Here is a 16,231-nt window from a genome sequence, read left to right as displayed (position 1 = left end):
CTTTGTTTACTTCAATCATGTGTGAGTAGTTCGCTAATGGGTTTGGATTAAGGATTTATTGTTAATCTTGATGTTCAAGTTGTGATTATTGCATAAAGGGATTGAACCATTTACCTAGTGTTTATGTTGAATTGGAAATTGCTTTCTACTTGTTATTGATTGATGGCCACAATTAATTGCTAGTTTAGGAGAGGGATTCATTACAACGAAAGTTGGATGGAGACCTCGAGCCTTACCAATTTCAACATAATTTTTCCTACTATGAGAATAAGGGTAATTTGGGGGCTTACAATGCTTAGGTGCTTAATATTATAATTGATGCATCACGAAAGTGGGGCAATCATAGCCTAATTCTGTTTATTGATTATGAAAATAGCTGAATTGAATTCTTGTGTGCATTCCCATAAATTCCTAAGTTAATTATTCTTTTCCTAATTCTGAGTTGTTAGAACATCAAGTTGCAATTCCCCTAATCTGACCCATTCCTTTACCATTCTGTTAATTCATTAGCAATTTATTTCTTTTAATTTCCTTATTCAGTTATTAGTTGCTAGGATTCTAGTTAATTACGTGCCATAGCCCCAATCCTCCGAAACAACATTGTACACCCATATTTTCACTCATCATTTATACTCATCATTTCGCTCTCTATGTCCAAGAGCACCACCGGACCACCACAGTCGTCAGCGACGGCGGCGAAAAAAGAAATGTCTTTCTCTCCATCATCAGTTTATGAAGACGAGATTGCCTCTGTTTCTCTATGGATTTTTCACTCGCGTGTCTCGATTCTACATAAAGATTCTCCATGTGAGATCTACCCAAAGCTCTGCCATTGCCGAAACTCCTCGCATAGGAGGTCGAAGGATCTTGACGGTGGGCAACAAACTATTAGATCTAAGAGGCGGCAGCAAAGAAAACAGTTTGTAAGGGCATGTTGGCAATCTTTTATCCATTGCATATGAACATAAATTTCGCTTCACCAAAGCATCTGTGTTTATATTTTAGCTCCATGAGCTCATAAGGTATTCTCCCAAAAAAGTGGTTCTTGCAAATCCTAAGGTCTTGTGCCAAAAAATAATACTTTGCCCAGGGTTGCAATGAAGTTTTGGTCATCAGAAACATAGTAGCTAAGATGGACTCGTCGGAGAAGAAAGAAAGAAGGAGTAAAAAGATTAAAATGCCCTCATTATTTTACTTAATAATATTTATCATAAAATCGATATTGTAAAATGATATTGTAATCAATATTATATTGGATGCAACACCAATCCATTCTATTTACAGGGGAGCGGAAGAAGAAAATAAGAGAGCCACCAATATATGATTTCACAGAGAATGGGAAGAAGAGACAGACAGTGCAAATTGAAGAATTATGATTTTCAAAATTAACAATCCATTGTATTTATAGGTAGAAATGGTGAGAATTATACATTTGTTAATTTTTCAAAAGGAAAGTATAATTAATTACTTAACATTTTAATTATTAATTCAAAATGAAATTTTTAATCCTCCGTGCATTCTAAATTATTAACCTCCATACTACTCAGTATTATTTTGTAACCTCCATATACGTATACATTAGAATATATTGTTCCTAATTTTTAAATGATAATTAATATGAGATAATACGTTGGGAGCTTACAACTTTAGTTTTAGCATAATGATCTATTTAAATAACAAAATGTTATGCTATTACATTTTAAAATAATATTATTCTACCATAATAATACAAAATTACCATTTCAAAATATATTCTAATCTATACGTATAAAATATATGAAAATATATTATAATATTATACTATTATTATAATATTATAATCATAATTATGCATACTGTATGGCTTCAAAGCAACAATTTGACAGTGATATTGGTTTTAAAGAAAGGGTTCAAAATTTTTGTAAATGGAGTGGTGGGGAGTACAGGAAAAGTTTGGCACGATTCTGTGAAATTTGTTTAGGCAGAACTCAAAAGGTTTTAATTTCCTGCAACTTGGAGAAAAATATACTGAAATTTCTTTCTTTTGTTAAGATGAATGTGGATCTGTTACATACAAGATGGGCTTATGCACAATACACATTAAAAAAAAATGATGTTCAATAAAACCAAACATCTGACATTTTGGTAAAACTAATTAAAATGAAGAAGTAAAATAAAATTTGAGTAGAGGGTATGCATATTACTGATATTTTAGAAATCAAAGATGTGAATTTTCAAAGAGGAGTTTCATGTGATGATATGTGTTGGCTGTGTTGCATTCTTTTTAGTGTAAACAGGGTAGTGGGGAGAATTTAGGAAGATTTACCAACAACTTGGAATACATTTGGAGGCTAAGGTAGGTACTGCATTGTCCTGTTTTGTTCTAACGAATGTGCACTACCACTGTTGCAAAAATTGGCCTAGGCACCCCTAGGTCGTTGCGATTTGCCACCTAGGCGGCTGACTCGGCTGAGTTGGCGGCGAACTCGGCCGAGTTAGCCGAGTTAACTTGGCCGACTCGGTCTTGCTAATTTTTTTCATTATATATATAATATGGCATACATCCACGCACATGCACTGGTTTTTTTGTTTTGTTTTTTATTTTCTAGTTAGCGCCTACGCCTAGCGCCTACTGCAACATGTGCACTACACATGATATTCAATATTTTGAGTAGAGGGCATATATGTTAGTGTTCTTTTAGAAATCAAAAATATCAACTTTGAAAAAGTAAGGAGTTTTATGTGATACCTTAATATCATTGTTGTGTATGGCTCATATACAATCAAGAGGTGACAGATGCTCAAGCAGAGGGAGAGCACTTGTCTCCAAGTATGGGGTTTCAGTTAAATGGATTGGGGGTGCAGGGTACAGTATAAGGATAATTTTGTAAACATACAGTGAGTATAAATTTATATATAAATACTGTCGCTACAAGAACCACTTCGTTGCTGAACCGTGTAAATCCTTGTGTTCTTCTTTATCTTTCTGTTTTCGATCTTTAATCGTGCCCAGGTTTCTCAACAATCATATCTGCAAAACTATAGATATAGACATAGCAAAGAGAAAGTGGATTGAATGATTCATTATACACATCTGATTGAAGTGGTTTTTTTTTTTTTTTTTTTCTTCTAGTGTATAATCACACCCGTCTTCATGTGTCACAGGCTAAAGGACCTACTATATCCATTTGATATCCAGAATTTGGGAGTTGAGCCACCACAGTTGAGGCATCTTGAACTTGGCAATTAAATTATTTAGGAGTTAATACCCAATATAGTCCTCGACTATAGTGGTTTTACTCGATTTAGTCCTAAGTGACTTTTTGTGCTTAATTTAGTCCTCGGCTTTGATGGTTTTACACAATTTAGTCCTCTGTTAGTAATTCCGTCAGTTGGCCCTTAGAAAAAGGGTTAACATGGTAATTTTCCCTTTTTTTTTATTTTTTATTGTCAGATTGTCTTCTTTTCCCGTTACTAACCTTGTTACCCAAGTACTGGACGGTGTCGTTTGGTGACGATCGAAGGAAGGAAATGGGACTTTCGGAGGGTTTCGATTCGGCGTTGTTCGAAATTGTTGATGCGTATGTGAAAATGGACGCCGGCAGGCAGATACGGACCCAGACCAGGAATGATGACTCCTTAATCTTCATGGAAAGAAGTATGCATTTTTTGGTTTGCTCCATTTTCTGTTCACCACTACCAATACTGCATTTTGATATACAAGTGATTTTAATGTTTATTGTTCAGTTTCTTACGCCATCCATTACTTGGGCAACAAGGTCAATAATGGGAAGAAGAATGCAATTTGACCCCCAAAAAGAAAAGGAAGAAAAATTACAATGTTAACCCTGTTTCTAACGGTCGACAAACGGAATTGTTAACAGAGGATTAAATTGAGTAAAATCATCAAAGTCTAGGACTAAATTAAGCACAAAAAGTCACTTAGGACTAAATCGAGTAAAACCACTATAGTCGAGGACTATATTGGGTATTAACTCAATTATTTAGGATAATCTCAACTATTTGGAAAGGCCTGAGAATGTAATGATTTCAGTTTCTTTTAGCTGTGTTGTAACCCTTCCAAGAGAGTCTATGTTTCCTTTAAAACTGAAGAAGTTGAGCTAGGTTATTGGGACTAATCTTTATAGCTGTAATTTAACTGTAATTAGCATGTTGCCCTAGCTAGAGGTGCTCGAGCTAGGAATGCCATCCATGGAAAAGTATAGGAAGTAGCTAAAGGAGAATTTTGTCGACTAAGATTCTTGTTTCTTGAAGCGAAATAGCTAAAAAAACTCGAGCATTGGGCTGGCAATGATGACTTCCCACGCCTCGAGTGGTTAGTTTTGAGATGTTATTGTTTTGAAGAGTTCCCTTGGTGTTTAACAGAAAATTTAATCCCGTGGTCAATTAAGTTGGATCGGTGTAGCCCTTCCTCTGTTGCTTTTGCTAAGCAGATTCAAGACTGGCTAGTTGAAATGGGAAACACGTACCATTTTTGAGGTTAGAAGATTCGACATATTTCTTTTTCAGAACTCATTTTGTTTTCTCTATTATGCATCATTTTTCAATAGATCAAAATCCACTTGGTTGGGCTCACAGTGAATTTAAAGTTACTTGAAAATAATATGTATGAGTAAGGCTGCTTGTGTCTTTAATTTGTATCTGCATGCCAGATGAAATGAAATGGTGTTGCTACTTGTGTAGATAATTGAAGGTTATAAATGAATTGGTTCCTCATCAACACAGAACTTAGATTTCTTGTTTGGTGCTTTTAATTTCCCCCCTTATTACACTGTAAATTCCAAGTACTATCATTGATGACAAGTGCCCTGTTTCAAAGAATGCAGAGGATCTTATTTGCAGGCCATTAAAGAGATAAACTTCCTCATCAATTAGACATAACAGAAAGATGCAGTAATGTGTTATTTGTTATGTAAATGAATTAATGTACTTATTTTTGCCACGCCAAATTCTAGTGAGTGCATATTTGCTTTTATATATATATATATATATATATATGAAAAAAAAAATGAGATGTAATGTATTTGATGTTTTGATCATTATATTTCATTACAAGTAGCTATAATATATGTGTCGAGAATCGAAATGAAATGAGTCATATTATCTATACTTTAGTTATAAAATTTCATCCAACATGTTTTGACGAATTAATTATCTCATCAGGGATTCTATCCTAGTTTAACAATAGCAAATCACGACATGTATGTTAGGGGACAAAGCTTTTATTATCCTGATGATAACTTTAATATTTACTTTCTTGTTAAAATATACTTCATTCTTAAAAAAGTCAACCTATTTAAGAGATCTTTATATTATATTATTTTAATCAAGTTAATTATGTTTATCAATTTGAATTTTGATTAATTTAATCTAATATTGTTAGAAATTAAATATAAGAGTTAAAACATTTAAATAAATTAGTGCCAGAATTCTTTCACATGAACACATGGTCATCGCTGGCATGGTAGGTTAGTCCGATCCCAATGTGGATTCACTAAAACATATTCTTACCAAATTAAAAATAAAGATTACAATTGAGAGAGAGAGAGATGGCTTGTGTTGCTTTAACTTCTCTGATTGGAACCATTGAGATTGAGTTTGTGCAACCCAATCCAAGGGCAATGCTGTGTATCTATGATCATCATCAACCACTAATCAAATCTTTGCTTGATAGCCTTTCTTGTTTGCAAGCCTTTCTCCACAACAAATCCAGTGGTGATGGAGATGCACTCAGAGATTTAGAAATCCAAATCAGACCATGAAAGAAGCAACACAAAGCGCAGCAGGGTTGTTGAACACAATCAACTGTAAGGAAGAAATTGATGATGATGATGAGGCAAATGAAACTCAACCATCAAAACATGTTGATGAGTCTGATGGTGATGGATCCTCCTCCCATGGCTTTCTAAAGCCTGAGGGCAGAATGGTTGGACGCCACCATGATTGTACAGTCATAAAGGACCAACTCTTTTCTTCCGGTATTGAACTAAAGATAATCTCAATTGTTGGAATGAAAGACTGCTCTAGCAGGACATGTGTATGAAGATCCATCAATTGCATCTAATTTCGATGTAAGAGGTTGGGTTACTATACCTCAAGCGTACAATAATAAACGAATTCTAAGCGAGCTTCTTCAGTCAATTATGCCATAGGAGCCAAAGGGAAGCACTCCTGATGAACCAGAAATGCAGGTATGGAAATGCTTACGTGTAGGAAGTATCTAATTGTTTTGGACAACATTATGAGCTATGAAGCTTGGACTGACATTAGAAACTATGTTCCTGGTGACAAACTTGGAAGTTGCATATTACTAACCACCAGGGGCGGAGCCAGGAAGTTTGGGTTGGGGGAACCAAATTTATAAAGTATGTTATAGTCGATATTAGTAGCAACCATACAATACCATTATATACATCATACATGATTGTGTCGATTATCATTGATAATTATTTTTAATTATACTATGTGCAATAATATAATATATGAATATATAATTATATAACAAAACATTAGGGACGAAATTTGCAATGTCAGTATGTATAGCTTAAGAATGGAGGGTGAGGTACTCAAAAAAAACATGTTATTAAAAGGACGAAATTTGCGACGTCAATTATAGTTTAGGGACAAAAAGTGAGCACGCAACTACTAATTAAAGACGAATTCTACAATTATTCTATAACTTAGGGATGAAAAGTTTATTTTTTCTTAAAAATATTTACATTTATTTAAATATGCATTATCACTCTTTAATCAAATAAAAAGTTGTCGCCAAGCATCTTGTGCTCAGATGGCATGTAGTTACTCTCCTATATGGGAGATCACGAGAGTATTTCAAAATTTAACGGATGAAGATGAAAACCAAGATTGCGAAATAAAGAATCATTATTAATTTTTATAAATCTCAAAACTAATAATTTAACCTATCAAATTTACATCCTAAAAATGTAAATAAATAATAAAAACACATAATAAGTTAGCAATTAATTAATCAACTAATAAAACTAAAATATAAATTAGAAACTTAATGTCCTCCATCATTGAAATCTTGTCAAAAGAAATAAGCTAATTAATAAAGAAAAATGGTTAATTTGATTATTTGATTTATTTAATGAATTTAGGCTTTTATATATATATATACATAATAGATTTTAAAAACAATAGGGGGGCCAAAAGTTTTAAAATTTCATAATATAATGATACCTACTAAAAAATGGAGTGGGGTGGGTGGGGTGGGGGGGGGGAGGCCCCCTACCGCTTTGTGGCTCCGCCCTGCTAACCACTAGACACTTCAACCTAATCCGTGGATATAAATACTTCAGGGGTTGCCAAAGACCTCGTGGTCTAGTGGCACCCGGCGTCCCGATTTACACTCTCACATGGATGATGAGAGTAGGTTCGAGCTCTGTTCTCACTCTGAACAGATACTGCATTCTAACTTTGTAATATCCTTTGGCCCCTAAATTTTTTCTAAATTTGAAAAAATTAGGAACCATGTTGTGGAGAAATGTGATGGATTACCCCAGTTAAGTTTGCTTTCTATACTTCGGAGTCGTTGTGGATTGCTAAGGGATTCGTGAAGCCATTGGAACATAAGCTTATGAGTACTTACAAGAGCTACCTTATTGAGAAGATCGAAGTTGTAATGGCAAAATCAAGACTCGTAGAATGCATAGTGCTTTGCATAGCTTCTGTGTAGTAGAAGTCCAGAAAGAAGGTATTTTATGTGCAGTAAATACTTAGCAACATTCAGGATTGTCATTAAAAGTTGACTATTATGTACTCTTTGGTACGAACATCGCTCACTCCATTTTCTTCTTCCATGAAAATCCTGGAATATTTGTTCCTCCCCAGCTGTTAAGAGTTTTGGCTTTTGATATTTGAACCTTTGAGTGCATAATTTTTTTAATCTCCTTTAATTGTGGACTTAATATGTGTGTTATAAATTTCTTTAACTGATTAGATAAAATTTATATTATGAAAAATATTAAATCCTTAATTGACATAAGTTTTAAGATTTTGTTCAAAAGTAATCAAAGGATGTGCATGGGTAATTCATATTATTTAAAGTAAAAAGTAAAAAATAAAATCGTTGTAAGAAGGGATTCTCTATGTTTAATTACCATAACTAATTTAGATGTTAAATACATTTAGTAATTACCACGGGTTATTTAGATGGTAAATAGTATATGATAATTACCTATATAGATTACCATAATAAGGCTATGTTTGGCAAATCTAGCTGAAAAGGTAGCTGAAAGCTGAAAAGTAGCTGAAACTGAAAAGCCATAAGCTTGAAGATGAAATCTGAATAGCTGTTAGGCTAGCTATTATGCTTAAAAGTGTTTGGTAAAATTAGCTTTTTGAAAAGCTGATAAATGTAAAAAGACTAAAAATGACATATTCATACAATTTAAATAGCTTTAAATTTAAATATGTTTATTTATATATTAAAATATAAAATAATGAAGCCAATATATATTAATAAAATATAAATTAAGAACATATATTTGAAAATGTATAAAGTAAAACAAAATGTTTATAATTCATAAGATTAGTTCATACAAAAATTAATGTTCAAACACAAATGTCAAATTGAAATTACAACCAAACATATTTAAGAGAAAATGTCAAAAGTATTTTAATTGGGAGGGGTAAAGGATATCATTTATTTAAAATAATAAGGATAAAGATGAAAAAAAATTAAAAAGCTACTAGCTTATTTTTGAAAAGCTACATGAAGTAGCTTTTCGAAATAAACTTTTATTTTAAGATACTAGCTTATTTTGAGAACGTTACCAAACAGAGCTTATAGCTTATTAGTACTTTAAAATAAGCTATAAGCTCTTAAATAAGCTCGGCCAAAAAGATATATTTGAAGCCTTATGGTTTAACATATGGATTAGTATTATAACTAAAAAAAAAAAGGAGGAAGCCTTTTAGGTTAGATATATTTGAAAAAGTATCAATTAATTAAATAAAAATGTAGAATTATATTACGAACAAGAAAGTAGGAAAGAATATATTGTATTAGGGATTATATTACCATATGAGTGTTTTGGGCGGGAAGTTAAAATGGGAGATTTTGTTTTTATTAATAGTATAGATTGATATAATGTTTTGTTAAAGAATTGTATATCTTGATTTCAATTTTAAATTTATTGATTATTATTATTATTATTATTGTGTTGATAGTATAAGTATATTGTAGTGATATATTGTATTCATTATTAATTGTGAAGTATATATATATATAGTTTACAAACTATATTGTGATAATGTTTGTGTTCATAGTTATTTGTGTTAGTTTGAAAATATCATTGTGACTATATAGTTTAATATGTTTTTTTTTTTGGTTTTGTAAATTTTTGTGTTGATTTGGTGGTTTTTGAAAAATTCTATACAGATTTTGAATAAAAATTAGGTAATTTTCAAATTCTAAATAAAATATTTAAAAATAATTATTTCTGTGACACCCTCCGTGGGGAGGGTGACGCCGAAGTCTTTATTAAAAAAAAATTCGTATGCTTTTTGCGACACACTGTACGGGTGTTGCGAAAAATCTATACTTTTACAATCACCCTCATCCGCTGCACCTATACATGTGCAGTGGAAACACTTTTACAAGTGTAGTTGATGTGCTCTTTTGTACTAGTGAAATGTTACTTAATTAATTCTATTGGAGACGAAATCTGGAAATCGGATGAATAACAAAGTGTTTCACCTCTATGGTTTGTATACCTTAATTACCTCCGGATAATATTGATACTAGAAAACCCTAATCGCAAGAGTTTTCCCGGGTTTGTATGTTATGGAAGAGAAAAAAAAAGCCTCACTGATTACTGCCACAACCGTTCCTTAAATATTGTTGGCAGTGTTTTTAAAAGGGACCCAGAAAGGTAATATTCTTAAAGGAACCCAAAATTTCTCTAACATATACTTTTTTAACCCATATAAAAATAAATTTTTAATAGAATGAGAGTAATGGAATTTCACCCGACAATTCCGCCTTTATACATCACCAATCATCGCGGTGATTGCCTTATGGAATTACAACCTTTATTATATGAATCAACGTTAGGAATAAATTATTTCTAACAATATCTACCTGTAGATTGTATATTATATATATTTGTGCTATGAAATATTATGTTTAATATTTAAAATATTGATTATATATTTGTGATTGAAGTATTACATTTGTGTGTATAAAGTATTATGTTTCATGCTTAAAGTATTGATTATATCTACCTACAAACTAAGTATTATGTTTGTGCTATGAAGTATTAGATTTGTGTTATAAAATATTATATTTATGTGTGTGTCTATAAATATTTGGTGTGCTTTACACAATACTGAAAATTTGATAATGATTTGTTTATTGTCTCATTGATAGTAAAGAGAGGTGAACTAAATTCTATACAAGGACCAGTTGTTTGCCTAGTGGTTCATGTTGAGAGTACAAGTCCATACTCAGTTCCTACATACCAACTCACTCTTAGCTTGGTGAAGGCTTCTATAGTTCTTAGAAGTGAGTTCTGGAGGCTTGATGGAATCCAATGTACGCATGCTAATTTTTTTCGGCAACCACATTCACGAATAAGCAAGTTCATTGCGTGTAGCTTCAACTTATCATCAAATGGTAGTGGTAGTAGTAGGGTAGAGAACTTTAATGAGAATGACGCAAATTATGTTAATTCTAGTGTGGTTGAAGCTGGTATGCTAATTTACAAGGTTTTTGATTGACGAGGTTGCATTTGAGTTGAAGGCTGCAACGACATAAATGGAGGTGACAGAGAGATCGATGAGAGGAGGCTGAGAGCATGAGCGGAGAAGGTGGGAAAAGAAATCGTGTGGCAAAAAGAGAGAGAGGGAGAAACAGAGCGTGAGATTCTTGCCGTGTTGACCCATATAATAAAAGATCCTATTCATCTGTAATGACACAAGTTTTTAAACTTGAGATATCATAATTTGTCATCGTCCAATAAGTATAGGGGTAGCTATCAAGTTTGGTAGGTTACTTGCAGGGCCCTTTTTTTAATTTCGGTGGCCCTGTTCTTGTAAATAAATGAGGCTCTGCCAAATAGTATAAGAGCAATTTTTAAAACCACTGTAAATTATATAATTTTTATTTATATATTATTTTTCGATACAAAGAAGAAAAGTTCAAACTTTGTTTATTATAAATAAAATTTTAACATAATGCAAACTAAAGAACTTTTATTTAAAAAGAGATGTCCTTCTAGCATTCTTTGACGCAAATTCTTCGATCAACTCTTCATAATCTACTTTATCCAAAAGATCATTTTCGATAGATATCATCGCTAATCCATTAAGTTGTTCTTCTGACATTGTAGAGCATAAGTAGGACTTCAACAATTTCAGCTTGGAAAAACTTCTTTCTGCAGATGCAACAGTAACAGGAATAGTTAATAAAATTCTATATGCAATAACCACATTAGGATAACAATTAAACAATTTCAAATCTTTCAAAATTTCGATGGGTCCTATTTGTTTGTGTTCATATAGCTCTCTTCTTAGTTTTAACTCCACATACAATTCATCTCCATTAATATCTGAATGTCCATTATGCTTAAGAGCATTTTCAAGACGATTACAGGAAGACTTCAAGCACATATCATCTAAAGAATTTAACCTGTCAGAACTAAACAAGAAACCATATATTTCCTCATACTATTGATATTGTTCAAACCTTCTCTTAAGAGAAACAATGGCTTGATCAACAATAAAAAGAAAATAGTTAACTCTAAATGAATCTTCTGTAGGTAATGAAACTTCTAGTGATGCATTTGAATTTTCATCGAATTGTTTTTTTCTACGGATTTCACGTCTCCTAGGAAAAACAGGGTTTATATCCATTTTAATGGCAATTTCCTTAGCGGAATGCAAGGAATCATTAAACCCACTTTCTCTATATTTCTCAAAAAAAAAGAAATCAACTCCTCAATTTTTTTGATAGCAACAACAATAATCATGTCTTTGAATTGCAAGTACTTGCTAACAAAATTAACATGATGCAATATATGAAACCAAATTACTATTGCCACCAAAAATTCAAAATCACCAAGCTCATTTGTTGCTAAAGATTTAGCTTCACTTCTTACCAAGGAATCACCATCAATATCTGCCACTTGTAGTAAAGCTTCTCGTATTTCTACCATTTGAAATCTTATGGCTTGAACACTCTCAACACGACTCTCCCAACGAGTGGAAGATAATGATTTAAGAGTTAAACCATGTATATTATCTTTCAAAATATCCCATCTCTTGGTAGATTTTGCAAAAATTGTATATATGCGTTGTATAACTCCAAAAAAATCTTTGGCTTTATTGCAAGCATTTGCCATATCACATAAAACTAAATTAAGACTATGACAACCACATGGAATATAAAAAGCTCTAGGATTTTCATCTAAAAGTGTTTTTTTGCACACCTTGATGTTTACCTTTCATGTTTGACCCATTATCATAACCTTGTCCACGTATATCAAAAATATTAAGACCAAGAAGGCGCAATTCATTTTGCAAAGTATTAAAAAGACCTAGCCCAGTTGAATCATTCACATTCAAAAATCCTAAAAAAGACTCCTCAATGTTAACTTGATGTGCAGAGACATCCACATATCTTATTATTAATGACATTTGTTCCTTGTGGCTAACATCAGGAGTACAATCAAGTAATACAGAAAAGTATTTTGCTTGCTTATTTTTTTTTAATATTTCAGATTTCATCGATGAAGCAAGCAAAGATATTAGTTCATTTTGAATGCTATGACCAAAATAATGAAAGTAAATTTCTTCATTTTTAATACGCCTAACATGTTATTGGATAATAGGGTCAAATTCACACACCATCTCAACTAAGCCTAAAAAATTTTCATTGCCATTTTCATACAATTTCTCATTAGTACCACGAAAGGCTAAATTACGTTTGCCAAGAAACTTGACAAAAGAAAGAATTCTTAACAAAACTTTTTTCCAATGATCTTTCCCCTTCTCAATTAATCCTTGAGCAACTTTATCAATTGTTTGATTTTTTTTTAAACCTTTGACGCAAATCATACCAAGTCGTCATATTTTTAATATACTCCATACATGTCTCATGTTCTCGGAGTCTTTCACCAATATGAGCCCAATCACTAAAACCTTCATTTGTTAATTGACCTCTACCAATACCATTTTTTAAGATTTTGCAACAAAAACAAAAAAACCCTATCAAGCTCTTTTGAGTAAACTAACCATTCTTTATCATATCTTTCTCCATTTGATAAGATCCTAGTATACAAATTTGCAGTAAATCGCCTAGAATACTTATCTTTAGGACCTTTTACAATAGAATTATCTCTCTTAGGACCCTTGATTACTAATAAATCAATCATTTTCGAATCAAGTCCATCCTAATTTCTTGGATCAAAAATATCAAGTAAAGGAAAAATTTCACATGAATAATCTTGACCAACATCACAATTGTCAGTTTCATGTAAAGAATCAACTGAACCATTATCATTCTTAGGTGAATTATTCAAATTATCATTCTCTACCTGATCAATATTGTCAATATCAATTTGCACATTATCACCAAGCTCAATTTGCACATTATCACCAAGCTCAATTTCCATAGAATGCCTTGCTTTATTCTATGGAATGTATGGAAGAAGTACAACACTCTGATTTATGAAGGAGGGCGCTACTCGCAGGACCGTATTATTTGGGAGATTAAAAATGATTTCCTTGCCTTTTCGGTAACCCATCCCTTTTGTTCCTCAAAAGCCTCCGACCAAAGATTTATTGAAGCCGGTCTCGTGACTTCTTTCACTAACCCGAGACCAAAGAAGACCCTTTGGATTAAATGGCAACACCCTCCCATTGGACGCTTAAAGCTCAATTCTGATGCTTCCTTTTCAGCAATCTCTTGTGGAGGAGGTGCGATCCTACGAAACTCTGAAGGTTTTTTTATTGTTGCATTATCTTTTCCCCTTACAGCTTCCTGTGCACTAGAAGCGGAAGCTCTTGCTCTTGCCTTTGCTATGAGATGGTGTGATCTGGCAGCTCGTAAACCAACTCTCATTGAAGTGGACTCCTCAGTTCTTGTCCATCTCATTCTTAATCACGAAGCTCCAATCCCATGGAAGATTAGACAATCAATTTTCACCATTCGAAAATTGCTCTCGTCATGGTCATCTTCAATTGCTCACTCATATAGAGAAACAAACAAGGTTGCAGATTCTTTAGCTTCTTTTGGTTGTAATCTCCTTTCTCCATCTGTTTTTTTCACCCCCATCTCTTTACCTCCTTCTGTTATCTCTTCTCTTTTGTATGACTGGAGGGGTCTTTTGACCCCTAGATTATCCTCCTAATAAATNAAGGCGCAATTCATTTTGCAAAGTATTAAAAAGACCTAGCCCAGTTGAATCATTCACATTCAAAAATCCTAAAAAAGACTCCTCAATGTTAACTTGATGTGCAGAGACATCCACATATCTTATTATTAATGACATTTGTTCCTTGTGGCTAACATCAGGAGTACAATCAAGTAATACAGAAAAGTATTTTGCTTGCTTATTTTTTTTTAATATTTCAGATTTCATCGATGAAGCAAGCAAAGATATTAGTTCATTTTGAATGCTATGACCAAAATAATGAAAGTAAATTTCTTCATTTTTAATACGCCTAACATGTTATTGGATAATAGGGTCAAATTCACACACCATCTCAACTAAGCCTAAAAAATTTTCATTGCCATTTTCATACAATTTCTCATTAGTACCACGAAAGGCTAAATTACGTTTGCCAAGAAACTTGACAAAAGAAAGAATTCTTAACAAAACTTTTTTCCAATGATCTTTCCCCTTCTCAATTAATCCTTGAGCAACTTTATCAATTGTTTGATTTTTTTTTAAACCTTTGACGCAAATCATACCAAGTCGTCATATTTTTAATATACTCCATACATGTCTCATGTTCTCGGAGTCTTTCACCAATATGAGCCCAATCACTAAAACCTTCATTTGTTAATTGACCTCTACCAATACCATTTTTTAAGATTTTGCAACAAAAACAAAAAAACCCTATCAAGCTCTTTTGAGTAAACTAACCATTCTTTATCATATCTTTCTCCATTTGATAAGATCCTAGTATACAAATTTGCAGTAAATCGCCTAGAATACTTATCTTTAGGACCTTTTACAATAGAATTATCTCTCTTAGGACCCTTGATTACTAATAAATCAATCATTTTCGAATCAAGTCCATCCTAATTTCTTGGATCAAAAATATCAAGTAAAGGAAAAATTTCACATGAATAATCTTGACCAACATCACAATTGTCAGTTTCATGTAAAGAATCAACTGAACCATTATCATTCTTAGGTGAATTATTCAAATTATCATTCTCTACCTGATCAATATTGTCAATATCAATTTGCACATTATCACCAAGCTCAATTTGCACATTATCACCAAGCTCAATTTCCATAGAATGCCTTGCTTTATTCTATGGAATGTATGGAAGAAGTACAACACTCTGATTTATGAAGGAGGGCGCTACTCGCAGGACCGTATTATTTGGGAGATTAAAAATGATTTCCTTGCCTTTTCGGTAACCCATCCCTTTTGTTCCTCAAAAGCCTCCGACCAAAGATTTATTGAAGCCGGTCTCGTGACTTCTTTCACTAACCCGAGACCAAAGAAGACCCTTTGGATTAAATGGCAACACCCTCCCATTGGACGCTTAAAGCTCAATTCTGATGCTTCCTTTTCAGCAATCTCTTGTGGAGGAGGTGCGATCCTACGAAACTCTGAAGGTTTTTTTATTGTTGCATTATCTTTTCCCCTTACAGCTTCCTGTGCACTAGAAGCGGAAGCTCTTGCTCTTGCCTTTGCTATGAGATGGTGTGATCTGGCAGCTCGTAAACCAACTCTCATTGAAGTGGACTCCTCAGTTCTTGTCCATCTCATTCTTAATCACGAAGCTCCAATCCCATGGAAGATTAGACAATCAATTTTCACCATTCGAAAATTGCTCTCGTCATGGTCATCTTCAATTGCTCACTCATATAGAGAAACAAACAAGGTTGCAGATTCTTTAGCTTCTTTTGGTTGTAATCTCCTTTCTCCATCTGTTTTTTTCACCCCCATCTCTTTACCTCCTTCTGTTATCTCTTCTCTTTTGTATGACTGGAGGGGTCTTTTGACCCCTAGATTATCCTCCTAA

General features: G+C 33.0%; 2 protein-coding genes and 1 pseudogene across 2 annotated transcripts; 2 read left to right on the top strand and 1 right to left on the bottom strand.

Moving 5' to 3' along the window:
• Positions 1-11,217: 11,217 nt before the first annotated feature.
• LOC116002338 lies at positions 11,218-13,637 on the bottom strand (annotated as a pseudogene).
• Positions 13,638-13,640: 3 nt separating this feature from the next.
• Positions 13,641-14,375, top strand: LOC116002337. Its single transcript, XM_031242449.1, has 2 exons — positions 13,641-13,941; positions 14,017-14,375. The coding sequence occupies exons 1-2, from the start codon at positions 13,641-13,643 to the stop codon at positions 14,373-14,375; spliced, it is 660 nt and encodes a 219-aa protein (XP_031098309.1).
• A 1,121-nt stretch (positions 14,376-15,496) lies between these two features.
• LOC116002336 lies at positions 15,497-16,231 on the top strand. The gene is made up of 2 exons (XM_031242448.1): positions 15,497-15,797; positions 15,873-16,231. Exons 1-2 carry the CDS (start codon positions 15,497-15,499, stop codon positions 16,229-16,231), a joined length of 660 nt encoding a protein of 219 aa, XP_031098308.1.

This window comes from Ipomoea triloba, chromosome 13 (genome assembly GCF_003576645.1).
Source record: "Ipomoea triloba cultivar NCNSP0323 chromosome 13, ASM357664v1".
Classification (NCBI taxonomy): Eukaryota; Viridiplantae; Streptophyta; class Magnoliopsida; order Solanales; family Convolvulaceae; genus Ipomoea; species Ipomoea triloba.
The sequence above is the reverse complement of the archived record's forward strand: the minus strand, read 5'-3'. Positions and strand labels throughout refer to the sequence as shown.